General features: G+C 42.5%; 1 protein-coding gene across 1 annotated transcript in view; it reads left to right on the forward strand.

The window, feature by feature from the left end:
* LOC144824148 (ras and EF-hand domain-containing protein-like) overlaps positions 1-15,068 on the forward strand; it is a 304,543-nt gene that overhangs the window by 184,804 nt on the left and 104,671 nt on the right. The window contains exons 6-7 of the mRNA XM_078683278.1: positions 1,343-1,458; positions 1,687-1,755. Of these exons, the coding sequence (XP_078539404.1) occupies positions 1,343-1,458; positions 1,687-1,755 (185 nt within the window). The remainder of the gene's footprint in view (positions 1-1,342; positions 1,459-1,686; positions 1,756-15,068) is intronic.

Here is a 15,068-nt window from a genome sequence, read left to right on the forward strand (position 1 = left end):
GTCAACCATGACTCCAGAAATGCAGTATCAGTATTAGAAATATCCCTTTAAGCATGCTGCATGCTCTTTATTGGAGCATACTTTTCATATCTGGCAGCAATGGGAATGCTTTATAATGATTGGATTTCAGTCGCTAGGTGGCTGTTTGGAATCATAACTGTCGTGGAGTAATCTAGTGAGCATTTTGTAACTTATTTGTGTTTTCGAATCTCTTGATGAAGAAGCGAAGGACATTTAAAGTCGTTCAACTCACATATGATTAGCTTCTTGACGCAAGTGGACTACATTCATTATCACCAAGCTAGCGGTGGGAGTTGGAGTCTTTAGCTGGTGATCATCCAGTCCTCATCAGCAGCAGTGGGTGCTGCTGCTCCATCAATAACGATGACTGTAATGACTTGCTGTCATGTGATGGTCTCTGCTAAGTTGCATGATTGCTGTACCTAGAACCTCATTGCATTAAAGTGATTCATTTGTTTCACTTTGACCTAGTGAAAATCCTGGCTTGATGGTGACTCAAAGAATCTATTACTTGTGGAGGAACATCTTCTATATCAAAGTCACCTCCTCAAACTGCATATTTATTGTTTTAGGAGATTTGGTAGTGGAGGAGCATGCATGTGGAGAAGTGTGGCTCACTGGTTAGAGGAGGCAGACCTGGAAGCAGAGGTCAGCCCGGGACCAGGGTTCAATTCCCGGCTCGGCAGGGTCTTGAGTCCTAAAATGTCCATGGACGTGACAATTCTCGCTCCAGTGCCTACTCAATTCACGGGTTCACACTCTGCGACTCTGGGCAATAGCTTGCTTAATCTCCACAGCGGCCCCTCGCGGCGGGATGCCTGGCTTTCACCTTGCGGATACCCTGCCGGGGTTATCTCACAGGGGAATACCAGGACGGGTTCCCTAAGCAAGCGCTTAGAAACCGCTCGGTGATTTGCGCTATATAAATTCCTGTACATTTACATTTACATTTACATTTACATATGTTCTTCCAACAGTACCGCTGTGGGGCCAATTTCAAGAGTTCAGATATTCAGTAATGGATAGTAACAAGTCTGTGAGTTGACTGGATATTGGACGACTCCTTGCAGGCACATACATGGTCATATCAATGCTCCTTGGTCTTCAGGAAACCAATCTTCATATCCTGGGACTGAGAAAGATTCCTATTTATAGGGCAGATTAGTGCGCCCATTAGTGGGCGTCTTGAATGTTGTCCCGACATTAAGCTACTAATCCGATTTATGTAGTGAATAGACTTGTCTAAGTATTGTGATTTAAAAAAAAATGTAATGGGATATTGCTTTGAAGAAACCTGTTTCTACATTATTTTCTTTCCCAGGAAAATGAACAACTAAGACGAAAACTGCTAGAGACCCAAACCAACGTATCATTGCTCCAGACAGAGCTGGATAAGCTGAAAAACGACTACACAGACCAGCAGATCCACCATGAAAGGTACCTCTACTTATTTGTGTTTACCATTCTTAGGTGTTTTAAAATAAAGATTTTCCCTTCTCTCTGTTGGGCTAATGTGAGAGTGCACCTGTACCAGCTGTTTGGCATCCTCTCTTTCATGTTCATGTAATTGTTGAGAAAGAGCGATCCCTGTTCTTTTTCGCCTACAAACTGAATTTTGTGTCTCAGAGTTTGGAAGTGTTTATAGCTGTTTCTATTTTTCCTTAGGGAGAAGGAGATGATGAGGCTGGCGACAGATGAGAGCAGGGGCTACAGCAGCCAAATTGAAATACTGCAGTACGTATAAACTTTGTAAACTTTTGTTACCTGTGTATTTAATGGTCATGAACAGCCCCCAATGATGATAGTTATTGAAAGTATAAATGTGAGTATTACATCTATATGTTTGAGTACCTCCTGACCTAGCTAGTTATACAATACCTTTGAGAAACTCACAATATAAAAAGTTGTTGAGAACTAATAGTTCAAAGGAAGCCGCCAATTTCGATTATCTCTATGTTCATAGAGTTTGTGTGATGGTGTATTGAGAGTTGCACCAGAAAACTGGTCACTTGAGTAAGACCGTTTCATCTTGAGGATATGGAATATATTTTTAGTCAAGCCTCCTAATAAATAAAGAAAGCTAAACCTTCAAAACTAGATGTCCTTCTCCCTCCTCCCTTCCCCCAATTAAGTAGTATGCTTCAAAAGTCCTTTGTTCACGTCTGTGGATCAAAACTTTATGGTCAATGTGGGATATGTCTACTGAAGAAGAGTCATTATTGCAGTCCAGCAAGGTGAAGGCCGAGAGAATTAACAAGGATGGGGAATGGTAATAACAGTGATGATTAGAACTTTTTTTACTTTACTTGGTCACAGGTTTGGAACACTTTTGAACACTTTCACATGTTTCTTTTTGAAACTTAGTAGGTCTCCGAGTTACCCACTCATCCGTCTCTGATGTGCCGGCATGTATAGGGAGAACCATAAAAATACCTTGAAGGTGATCTTATTTAGTGTGGGAAAGTGAAGTATTATGCAGTAAAGCTGGTTAGGCTTCAGTATGCGGTACTCTCACAATATCCCAAAATTGGTCCTTTGAATTCACACTAATAAATCCCTAGCTCAGTCCTGGTAGTGTGGCGCAGAGTAGTCCGGCTTTACTAGAGGAACATATGGTAAGCATTTCGGAGTATCAACATATACAATAAATAATTGACATGACTAGAAAGAAATCCAACACTAATTTATAAAAAATAAAGCAGATATTTGTATAAATTTAGATACCAAATGAAGATAATCTGGTGAGTATAAATTGAGTTATAGATTTTAAAACAAAAATAAATCTGTGCATTTCACTACTGCAAAACTTTAAAGTTGCTGTCAATGGAAAAAAGCACTAGTGACTTCCAGGTCGAGTTGAATGGAACCCACTGTGGGTTAAGGTGATGTGTGTTCCAGGACCAGGCTATGACAGTTAGTTGAATTTTACCTGGCTCTTAAAGTCCGGGTGCAGAGTTGTCCTGGCTGTCCCTGGTGCTGAAGTGTGAGCACTTGTTTCACCACTTAGATGGTGCTGGTGAGGAAACGGATGCAAAATCTCGACATCGGGGACAATGAGATGGTGAGTTGAAGATGCTGTGGGATTGCCTCGAGGCACAGTGTCGAACAAAGGTAGTAGTAGCCGGACTGGCCATCCGCAAGCCTTGGCAGCGGCAAACTCAGCATGGAGTTACTTCGACGTCCTGCAGTCCGGGGAAAAATGGTAGCCACCTGAAACTTGCTGCAGGTCAGGACTACATTTCCCACAATACACTGGTCCATTAACTTAAGGGCATTTCCTTGGTGGGCCCTGTGGCCAGTGATTCGTTGGTTCCAGGAGCATGCTTTGCCTGCGTGCTGCAGTGACCTAGTGCCGCAGGCTGCAGGGGACTAGTGGGAGCTCTGAAGTTGCCTTTGACCCACGGTTCACGAGGAACAAGTCTCTGGTCCGGAATGAGTTGCAGTCATGCAGTTGCAGGGTGGTGGCCCCAGGTGCAGAGTATTGCATCTTTGTTTTGTGCAGTCCCTGAAGTCGCAGACTTTGATTTCTTTTTTGTCCTTGGTTGCAGTTGAATCAGATCTGATGTTCTGATGCCAGGGGTGCCTGGAAAATCCGAGATTTAAGGGTGTTAGGGGTGCGGGTGCAAGTAGCCAATTGGCCACTAGTCCCAGTGGCTAATCCACTGCTGAGGTGACCACATCTGGGGGTAGGGAGTGCCACTTTTGCTACTCGAACCCTCTATTCTGGTACTTTAAAAAATGGCAGACCCCTTCCTTGGCTGTTCAGACCAGGTGTCTTACCCTAGGGGGTGTGGCTAGCCTTCTGGGTGTGTGCACCTCCTGACTACATAATTATACTACCTGCCCTGAACCAAAGGTGCCTGGGGCAAGTGGTTGGCTGTTTCCTTCTTTGGGAGGCACCCTGGATGCATATCAGAGGAGGTGTGAGCTTTGAAGCTCACCGCCTTGATGCGCCACTGCACTACCCAGCCTGTAAGGGAGGAAAGTGCCACTTCCTTCCTGGGCATGTCTTTGTTTCTGACTCCTGGGAGTGTTCACAGCTCCTGGCAGAGGGTCAGATTCCTATCTTGGTGGCAGCAGCTGCAGGCTGTCAGCCAGGGAACAGGAAATGCTGGGGCAACCAGGTGGGCAACCTTATAAGGTAGTCGTGCATGTCACATTAAATTTGATATATGTCAGGTTTGATGAGACAAGTTGTTTGATACTAAACATGACCCTTTTCAGAAGGTCCATAATGGACTTGGCAACCTCGGGGTGCCCGGATGCCAGCCCATATAATACTATGGCCCCCGAACACTAATAGTAGCCCTTACTGGAAAGAGGCTACTATAGGGATATATAAGCTTGCACTTATATGTTCACACCTTTAATATAATGCACTCTTCCTACTAGGCTCAGGATGCCTACCTTGGAGATGACAGACATTCATTAAAAATAGTGCTGTGACCTTGCTACTCATGGTGAGGGTGAAGTCGAGTTTGAGCAGTTTACAGTGCCATGCAGTCTGCAATGGCAGGACTGCTGTCGTCTGTTTACTTTGGTCACTCAGGATGGCACAATCAGTGTTTCAGGCCCTGCTGACCCCTTTAACTCCCATTCCCTTGGTACCACTGGTACCACTTACTAGGGACCTATGAGGGGGTTAAAGTCCTTGCCAATTGGGGCTGCCACTTTACATACATTTTATTTAGGGAGAGAGCACAGGCATTGGGGCCTGGTAAGCAGGCTTCCGTGCACGTTCAGAGTCATAACCATCAGCATTGGGGCAAAAGCTGTGGGGTGTGAGCATACATTAACTGCACTTTCCTACATACGAAATAAGCCAAAGTGTTGCATCTTCTCTGTTGTTATCATCAAGAGTTCCACACCTACGTTGGGAGGGGGGTTCCATACTTATCTTTCCCTACCCTTCAGGAGTTTCAGGTACTAGACAAACACCAGACATAAGATATCAAAATAATGTTCCTTCCAGTTTTAAAATGCTGTCTGATGTACAGATTTGCGGTGCCAGCTTTTACTGTATTGCCCCACCTTTCCTGGCAGTGGGGACCTATCTATGCTTTTACAGAGATCCAGGCACCTGGTGCCCTTGGGAGTACAGGTGATTTCCTTGCACTGACCTGCTGTAGAATTAGTCTGATTCAGAACACTGCAGTTCCGTCGTGGCCTGTATCACTTCTTGAGCTGGAGATTCAGCCACCGCTCTCCCACTCTTGTCAGGAGTGCAAGACACGTCCTTGCATCCCCTGCGGAGCAAGGAGGACTTATCATTCAGGAAAGTTTTGATAATCCATGAACTTTAAGTATTGTTGAGGAGACTGGTAGGAATTTATATTGTAGCTGGTAGAAATCATAACTTTTACAGCCTTCACTTCTATAGTTTTGTATTAGTTTATTATTTGTGCACATAAACTGCAGTTGTTTAGGCTGTCGTCCTAATCCAACGCATATCCAAATGATGTTATTTTCCTTGTAAAACGAACATGTAGTGAGATAATAATTACTTTCTCTTAAAATTTGGGACATGGGTGGTCCTCCTGATGCTTGCACTGGTAACTTCTTGTGAGATGTTGAATGTGCAGGGCCATAGTCTCTTCAGCCCTCAGCCATGGTCCCTACCCTTGAGTGTAGGAAATCTTTCGAACTATTGTCATTAATAGAATTCCTCAAGTTTGAGAATGTTTTACATACTTCTGTGACTGAACTCCCCAGCTTTCCCCTATTTCACCCATGGAGTTGAGACGAGTTGGATACTAGCAAAGCACACATTCGCCAACTGGCATCTGGGCTCTAGGGCTATCACACCACCGGATTAAAAAACAAGAGTAAAAGCAGTGGAACATATGCAGGAATTAAATTTCCAAATTCTTTTCTAAATGTGGTGAGGGCCCAGAGAGACAAAGTTTCCTGCTCACACCAGAACCGTGGTCAAACAAAGGTCTGGTTTTTAAATCATTTGAAGTCTTCCAAATGAAGTAACTGGGAACAGCAGATGAAAGGCATTAGCATAGTTAGTGATAGTTTGCTTGTCCTTACCCGGACAGAAAGTAGAACAACTGAGACTATTCTAAACAAAATAAAGAAAAAAAGATAAAGCATGTGCTGCTGCTGCTCTTCAAGGCAGTTTTCGTCATCATTCTCTGGAAGCTTTGCTGACCTATCATGAGATGAGCATTTTACATCTTGTGCTTCTCCCAAAGAAGAAGGTTTGCTTATCCATTTCTAAGAGTAACACTTGCACTTACTTGTCTTTCAGCTTACACTCTGATATTCTCCTATGATGTGGTATTGGCCTGCTCTGCTAAGTGTGTACAGACAAATCTGACTTATGTGTTCAGACTTTATCACATTGTTTAAAATGCCTTCCTTGATTTCTCTGAGTTTAATGTTTATATTTTAGCAGCAGCCGTGATATTTTTGTGCCCTTGCAATCTGGAACTCCTGGTCATGTGTCTTTGGGTCACCTTTATCTCTTTTAGGTCTTACAAAGCAAGGCTGGCTACGAAACTTACACCTCAATTTCAGAAATATTTGTAACATAATCCATGCAGAGTCTATTCAGGTTTATAAGAATGCAGGACTCCTGCTGGCAAACACCCCCCTCTCCTGGATCATATATTATCAACATTTTTCACTTTTCTACAGCAATGTACATATTTCTCTTTCATATCACTGGGAGCAGATACCCATTGCTGCTCCCATCCAGTGCAGGCAGCATCCTCAAAATTCCACATGTGTCAATCTATGAAGCCTATAGTATTCTCTCAATGGCCCCTCTATCCAAAAACCAGGAATATTTATCATAGTGTGTAACCCATTTCCTCTATTTCAATACCGAAGTTATTTCAAGATGGCAAGCCTATCTCACTTTATTTGACTCATAAATAAGAATCGATTCACTTCAACCAAGTAGTCAAAATTCGGAAATTTCTTTTTAATAAATCTATTCTGTGATCTCGGGCAAGTGCATGCCCTTGCAGGTGATTTCATGAGTAAAAACCCTAGACAGCAGCCTTGCCCATACGAATGGAAGATTTTACATGGCATCATTCAGCTCTTGAGCACCATCATAATCTAAAGTACTCCTTCATTTTCTTTAAGTTAACTACTAGATCAAGAGATCCTGCATAGATATCTGGTGATTCCATCTCAAAGAGCTTTACCTTCTCAATAATGTGTTATGAGATTTCAGAATAGCACGTGAAAGACTGCTGAGAGTCACAATCTTGTGTCTTGGTGTTTTGTGGGTATTGTGGGAATTATAGGATGTGTAAAGTGCATCTAAAATGCTCCTCGTTCATGTGCTATGGCTGGCTTTTTTGAAGCCAGCCTGAAATGCTCTACTTAATTTGTGTTAAATTAGTTTTCTGGGGTCCCTATTGTATTTCTTAAGTAGAAGAACATTAAGGTCTCTGGTCTGTGGTGGCCCCTCCCCTGCTGAGGCTCACAATAGGAGAGAAAAAGCTAATAAAATCATAAGCTGTCCCCCATACAGACCCTTACTATCATATCTTTTCCTTTTCTTTATGTTTCCATTTACTTTCTATTTCTCCTCGGGAATTGATGATTGGTGATTTAACATTCAATCCTTATTTCCATTAGGTAATATGCAATTATTGAATGTTGAGCTCTGATGCTCAACATTCTAGTCTATTGGAGTACTTTGCCATACCAAATGTTAGCTAATAGATTTTCTTATTGTTCAACCAATATTGCAATTGTATTGTAATTGCATTTATATAGCGCTTACTACCCCTGACGTAACGCCAAAGCACTTTTTCAGCGAGTAGCACGCTACTCTGGAACCCATAAAATATTAGTGGTATTATTATAGTGAAATATGAAAGTAATTTGCGTGGTGGATATGTTAGTCAGTTATTTGGATTGAGAAGGATAGTGGGGGGATAGAACAAGAACTGTTTTAGAGATGTATGACAAACTATTACTATTCAATATATATGGACAGGACTCTTTACTGAAATAGACTACTCAGTTTGTCAACTTAATTTGTCAACTCAGTTATGCACTTGCTTTGTCACACACACAGGAACCTAGCCACCTTGTTTTTAAATTGCTAATCCCGTTTTATGAAGTATTCTGGGGGAATCATAGTTATCGACTCTCACAGCCTGCTTCGCCCCCTTCCATCTGGTTTGTGTACTCTAATTTTGACAGTAACTGTCCTCCTACATTTATGCATCTTCATTCTCAATTCTCATTCATTCAATTCCTTCCCCACTCTTCTCATACATCTTGTTCTCTGTGCTGCATTGGATACAGTTGTCACTTTTCCTGACTGTTCCACCTTGCAAATCTTCCTAGTCATGTCATTAAATTGAGTTTAATCCTGCCCCTAGGATCGTTCTTCCTCAGTTTCTCATCTTTCTTCAATTTCCACACCATCCAGGCTGCCACTGCCAGTAATTGACCCACACGGCTCAGTCGTGGGACCTCTCCTCGTCTCCTTCTACTGCTCATCTCTTAATGAAATGATTGCTGTTTTGATTTTGTTCATGCCATCTCTATGCTAATGATACCCAAAGCTTTCTCCCATTCCCCAGCTTTATACATTGTTTACAGGCCCCAGGGGTCCTTCAGCCTCCACCATTCTATTGATACCAGCATCTAAGTCCTTTGTCACCTCTATTGCGCAGCATCTAAGTCCTTTGTCACCTCTATTGCGCAAGTGTCAGATGCAAACCTTCTAATTTCTTATTTCCCCTTGACACTGTTACAGGAACCAGAGGGTCTCGCTGTCTCTCACCAATGGTCTAAGGCAAGCAAACCTAGAAACAAAGGCTGGTAACTTCGGTGGTAGTAACAATAAGTTTGCATTTCCGCTTGGGAACAATCAATACATTTACATGGCTCTAACTTTGTTCCTCCACTTTGCCAAACCTGCAATGCAAATGCAATTCAGCATAGCTTTAGTTCAAGATGGTGAACAGCGCAGGTAAAATAAACTATTGTCCACTCCATTTCTTTGGGTGTAATATCCTTTTGTTTATTTGAAGTGTAGTTGAGCAACTGACACGAGCAAGCCAACTTGGCCCACAAAATTCATGTACATTGTCAATCTTTTTCTAAATGTAACTTCATGAAACACTTGTGACCACTCATTGTATGCACAGGCTTCATTGTAAAGAAGAAAGAACACAACATATAGGAGTTATAGGAGGGCATTGGAGTCGCGCGAAGGAGGGAGATCACACCACATTGTAGATGCATGCTGGCAGATGCATGCTGGCAGGAGAGAGTTTCAAAGGACTACTAGATAGGCTGGGCATGAGGCAGAGCCCTAGTCACATGTAGCCGGTGAGAGTTGCATGTGTGTGGCGCGCGTTGTAAGAGTGCTGGCGAGGAGCAAGTACTACAGCTGCTCAGGCCTTGTGACATACAAGGCACGAGCTAGGGCACAAGCCACATAAAAGCTGATATTGCAACCTGATGCCAAGCTGACAAAGACCAAGCACACGTGAAGCAAGCGCTGATACGTGTGCATGCTGCTGTAACATAGACAAGGCTGTGCGTATACATGTGCGGTACAGACATTCATGCATTACTGTGCATGCTGCAAGGTTTGGTTTAAAGAAAAAAACATTGAACTGTGCATCCTGTTTGCTTTGCCATTTAGATCTTGACTATTTGGAGCGTGTTTGATGTTTATTCACAGTGTCTAGTATACAGCCCCCTCCACCATTTTTATCTGAGCAAGGATAACCACCCATGGAAGGGAGATGTGGATTTATGCCACACTTATGCGGACGTATTGGAGGAGGGCGAACATACTCCATAAAGACAGTTATATTTATAGAAAAATTGTCCTGGCGCTGTCGGGTTAAGAGAATATAAGAATTCATCCGCTTCAGAGAATTCACAGAATTTAGATTGATATCAAGTTGCAATAAAGCAAATACTGGAGAAGTGCAGGAAGAAAGTAAATGTTTAATTAAAAAATATGCGTTCCCAGAGCCAAGCAGAGGGAAAGGTTGTTGACCAAAATGTAGACAAAAAATAAAAACTAGGACAGTCCAAAAGTGGCCCTCGTCTTACTCGAAATTACAGCTTACCTCATGGGCTATCTGTACAATGGCTCACGGATTGTGTTACACCTGAGCTTCTATCCCTTTAGATGCTCATCTCCAATTCCTGCTCCCCTCGTTCTCCTTCTCTTCACCTTAACAAGACATTCGACTCATGACGTCATGTAAGCTCAGCACTGGATATTTTCAAAATCTTCTACATCACTGCTCTGAAACAGATCTGTCATGTAGACCAGTATAACACCTGTGGGCAGGCAATGCAGTACTATATAATGTCAGTGCACACTAGATAAAACTGTCATGTGAAGCAGCAGTACCACTGCTGGCCTTGTTAGTCTCGTGTGTGTACTAAAATTGTTAACTTCACCTGGATTGCACATTGAACATCTACCGCTCCACACCACAAGATGGCTGCCTGATCTTTTATGCTGTACCCATCCAACATGGAAATTAGCTACTTTTCTGCTGCATTCAACAGCCTAACCTCAAACCTTGTTGTATAACTGTCACACCCCAGGAACATGAAAGCATTAATAAACACACCCACAGGAGTTCGATTTTCAATTGGACATTCAGACAGGCTGAAAATACATTTCCTCCCTCGCAGCCAAGAAACGTATATTCTTGCTTGTTTTTTTAAATCCAGAGTACACAAACAGCCTGACCATGAGTCTCACTATACACACTTGTTCCAGGCGGTTAGATCCTTAACCTTGGCACATGGGACCTGCCCTCTCTTCTTCCTCAGTGCACTGACTCCATGTCAGCTGATTGGCAGCAAACTACAGAGCTATTGATCTAACTTTTCAAACTCCTAAATGGCCTCTCCTCAAACTACCTCTCTTCATCCTGAGCTGACACACTCCAACTTGGAACTTATCTCCTGATCACACCTAAACTCCACTGAATGGCATCGAGATTTAGGATCTTCTAATGGGCCCCGGCAATGGAACTCTCTTCCTCCTGAAATATGCTGTAGCCCTCTGTTTACCGCATTCAAGATTGCTCTCAAGGAGCACCTCAAATTACAAGAAGCGTAGTAATTTAACAACACTCTTACCATAGGTTTACATCTATTCTGTGTCTATAAATAAAGCTTATAAATTGTCTGTACCGTTATGGCTGAACCTCCACTACCTATTAAATCCACATGTCTCTTTATGCTACCATCTCAAAGTGCTTGTTGCTCATGTAACGAGCAATTGCTGTTAAGTTCTGCATTTCTTGAGCCTTTGATCATAGGATCTGATAACATTGTGTGTCAGTGTTTAAGGTCATGGCGGTCCTTCTAGCCACAGGCCTTCCTGAACTTAGTACATAAAAGAGTTGATCACGGTTGAGAGGCACCACAACGATTTTCTGTATCAGCCAGCAAGAGGTGACATTGATGTAGCCTAAAACAAACTTTCAATTGATAGACAATTCAGGTGACACTTGAAGTCCGCACCAGTGGGTTCCAGAAATCCACAGTAAACAAAGGTTCATGTCCTTGCTTTGCAGCCTGTTTAGTCGAAGACTAAAATGAGGAGGTTACGAAGTCCTTTTCAGTCTGCAGTAAGCACCTTAAGTACCTGTCAATTCTCTAAGCAGTCGGATGTTCAGTAGTATACATCACATACTGGAAAATTGAAGTTTTTTTTTTAAATGGCCTCAAGGTCTTTGCTTGTGGTCTCTCGGCCTTTTGTAAGCAAATCAAACTAAACTAAATGAGAGTAAAGATTTTCAAACATTTTCTCCCAATATCTGTGTGCTCTGATCTCAGCCTCGACTTGGAAGTACCCTAGATCACAGTGAATGACCAGTTTAACTGTTTGAAGCATAATAGGAGGTACAGAGACAAAAATGCAATGCTTGCATTACTGCAGGGTCCCGCAAGATTCTTTAAGTCTGACCATTTTAAATATTTATGCTGCCACGCTAGTGGAACTTAAGGGCACATTATGATCGCGGACGGACTGGAGTCCGTCCGCGACCATAGAGGAGGAGGGAACCTCCGCATGTCCTGCGGAGTTCCCTCCTGTGCAATTAGGATGTGACCGCCACCCTGGCGGTCACATCCTCTATTTTTAACATTGCGGCGGGTGCGGCTTCAAGCTGCACCCGCAGCAATGTTAAAAATGCACGCATTGCATTTGCATGCACAAAGTGGCAGGCACCGCGCGGTGCCTGCCGCTCTGTGCACGCAAATGCAGGGGGGTACCATAGGTACCCCCCATGTGTACCCCCCACCCCCTCTTCACCCCTGGGGGCCCGCAACGGGCCCCCAAACAAGAATCCGTATGCCTTTGCACGGCGGACATGCCGCCGTGTAAAGGCATTAAAATACAGACATCCTAATATGGTGGACGGTGTCTGAGAGACACCGCCACCATATCAGGCCTTTTCCGCCGCGGTTGTAAGCCAACCGCGGCGGAAAAGCAGCGGACCTAAACCAGGACCCACCAGCCATCCTAATGTGGCGGTGGGTCTCTGGTGGGTCCGCAGAGGACTTTCCGCATCCTCCGGGCCGGCGGTGGCTTCCGCCGGCCCGGAGGATGCGGAAAATCCTCCATCATAATGAGCCCCTATATGTGTTTTTCTGGCTGTATGTGATGGCGAGGGCCGTACTGGGATGAAAAACCGGCCTGTACACTAAAATAAAAGTGGCCCTCATTACGGAATGAGGTAGCTAAAAAAGTGACCCATATTCGCAAGTCAAGCCAGTATTGAGATTGTAAAGGCACGCTGTATGGGTATTTTGCAAGGAATGTGTAACTGCATTCATTTGTGTTCGCTGCAGGTAGTGTTTGTGGTAATATCAGGGAAATTAACAGTAAAAAGCGGCTCACAAGGCCATAAAACACAACTGCAAAAAACTGTCCCAGACACAAATCTGTTATACCAGCCCATCGGGCACTGCCTGATTGCCCTATAGGCTAGTCCCACCCTGGATATGGCATATGCTGACGACAACCAAATTGTCCTACAAATTGACCAATATCCCCATCTTTCTTTTTATATTTGTAACTTTGGAATGGCTCATTAATTTGCTTCAGACCTCGTCTGTCTCTGTAATTACAGTATCTTGCCATAGTACGCATCTGAGAATAGCACATTTATGGCGCGGCAATGGCCTGCACCATCTTTCCCATGCTACAGTCAAGTCCGCTCAAGAGACCTTGTGTAAAGCACAATATTCACAATAATTATGCCCTACATTCTACTTATCATTCGTTTTCCAGTTTATTCATGCTTGAAATGGTTATGTTCCACTGCCCGATCTTGGTCTCATGCGTAGTCCGGTGATATGATCTCAGGTGGTTTCTGATCTGAAAGCATCAACATTTATTCCTTGCACTCGCAGATAGGTCTGTCTCATTGCAGACATGATATTGCTACTGGCGACATTCAGAGGACAGCGGCTTCTGGACTTGTTCTGACTTTGTTCAACATTAATCCTTCTATACATGTTCCAGGGCAGAGTCCCTCTTTGGTCAAGTTGTCCTCCGTATTGTGTAGGTAGACAGACCATCACTTCTTGCTCATATGCTGCGTTCACCCCTCGGCATCATTAGTCTTGGAAATAGATTTGCATCTATTCTTGATCTAAAAATGCACTTGTTTGGTAAAGAAAAACTGAACACTTAATTGTTGCACATTCTTTTCTAATAATTGGTTCTAATAATTGTGAGACTGGTGATGTCCATTATAACTTGTTGTGTTTGTGAGCAGTAGGGGGTTCATCAAATATTCGAGTATTGGTGACCTTCATCTATTGATCACCAGTTTAGAAACCACTTAACTTTAACTCCATTTTTTATGGTCTAATTTCAGCACTCGATAATTTAATAAATTTACTGCCGAACAAGCCATCAATTGGCTCTTATTGATAGTCGCATTTGATCAGCAAATTATCTAATTATTGTAGGGACTGGATTCTAGAAGGTAGGATCTGAATTATATATCTGTACCAAGTAGATAGTCTGATTTCTATTCTACATAAAGGATCAGAACTTTATATTGAGTATGGCATCTCAGAACTCCGAGCTTTATAGCTAAGGCCTATCCAAATCAATAAGGGCAGTGTTTTCGGTGCCAATTAGACACACATAATTTCACAGTGTCTCCTGATCCAGAAATTTTGGATTGACATTTTTGATTATTTAACATCAGAACGTATATTAGCAAGTGGTCTCAATGTCTTGCTGATAGTTCTTGGTTATGACCCAGATGTCAGCCTACCTGACAAAACGATTAAACTTCTTTATATTGGAATGGCAGTTGCCAGGTCACTTTTACTTCAAATTTGGCGATCAGATCTAATACCATAAAAATATGAATGGATCTGGAAAATGGAACAGGTCAAAAAAAGTGAACGAGCATATGCCATACGAAAGGATGGGCAGTTTTTAATGGGGATGCTTAACTCGACAGAATTGGTGGATTTTTAGGAAAAAGGCAGTAGCACTATACTTTGCCTATAAGGGGTTCTTGGGTTTCAAGTGAACTATTTAGGATCATGTTATACTTTTGATACATACTTTTACTGGGTTTATGTTTTAAGGAACGAAAGTTCTGAGAATATGTTGAAAATTGATGGGACTAGGGGGCAAATGATTACATTTTAGGGAAATAGGCATTTTAAGCTATTAGACTTGAAATGCTGTTTCTGATTTATAAGCTTAATGAATTCTTTATTAAGTGACTTTGCTAAATTTTAATTCCTGAAAATTCGATGATATTGATGAATTTTGAAGTATGAATTTTGACATTTGGATGTATGAATATTAAGATGCTAATTCATGTAATATATGGATTTCAAAAAAAAAAAAAAGAGTATGGCATCTCAGTTATAGATCCAATTTCAATTCTATACCGAATCAAAGTACACATTCTTTTGGTGGTTCCTTGTGCAATATTATGTTGATTGTGTTCATGAAACTACTGAACCTGGTCTAACTATGCAAACTAAATTTCAGATTCAGCTTGCTCATTAGAGCATTAGGGGCCTGAGTATTTCACCAC

The sequence above is a fragment of the Lissotriton helveticus genome, chromosome 3_1 (assembly GCF_964261635.1).
Source record: "Lissotriton helveticus chromosome 3_1, aLisHel1.1, whole genome shotgun sequence".
Taxonomy (NCBI): Eukaryota; Metazoa; Chordata; class Amphibia; order Caudata; family Salamandridae; genus Lissotriton; species Lissotriton helveticus.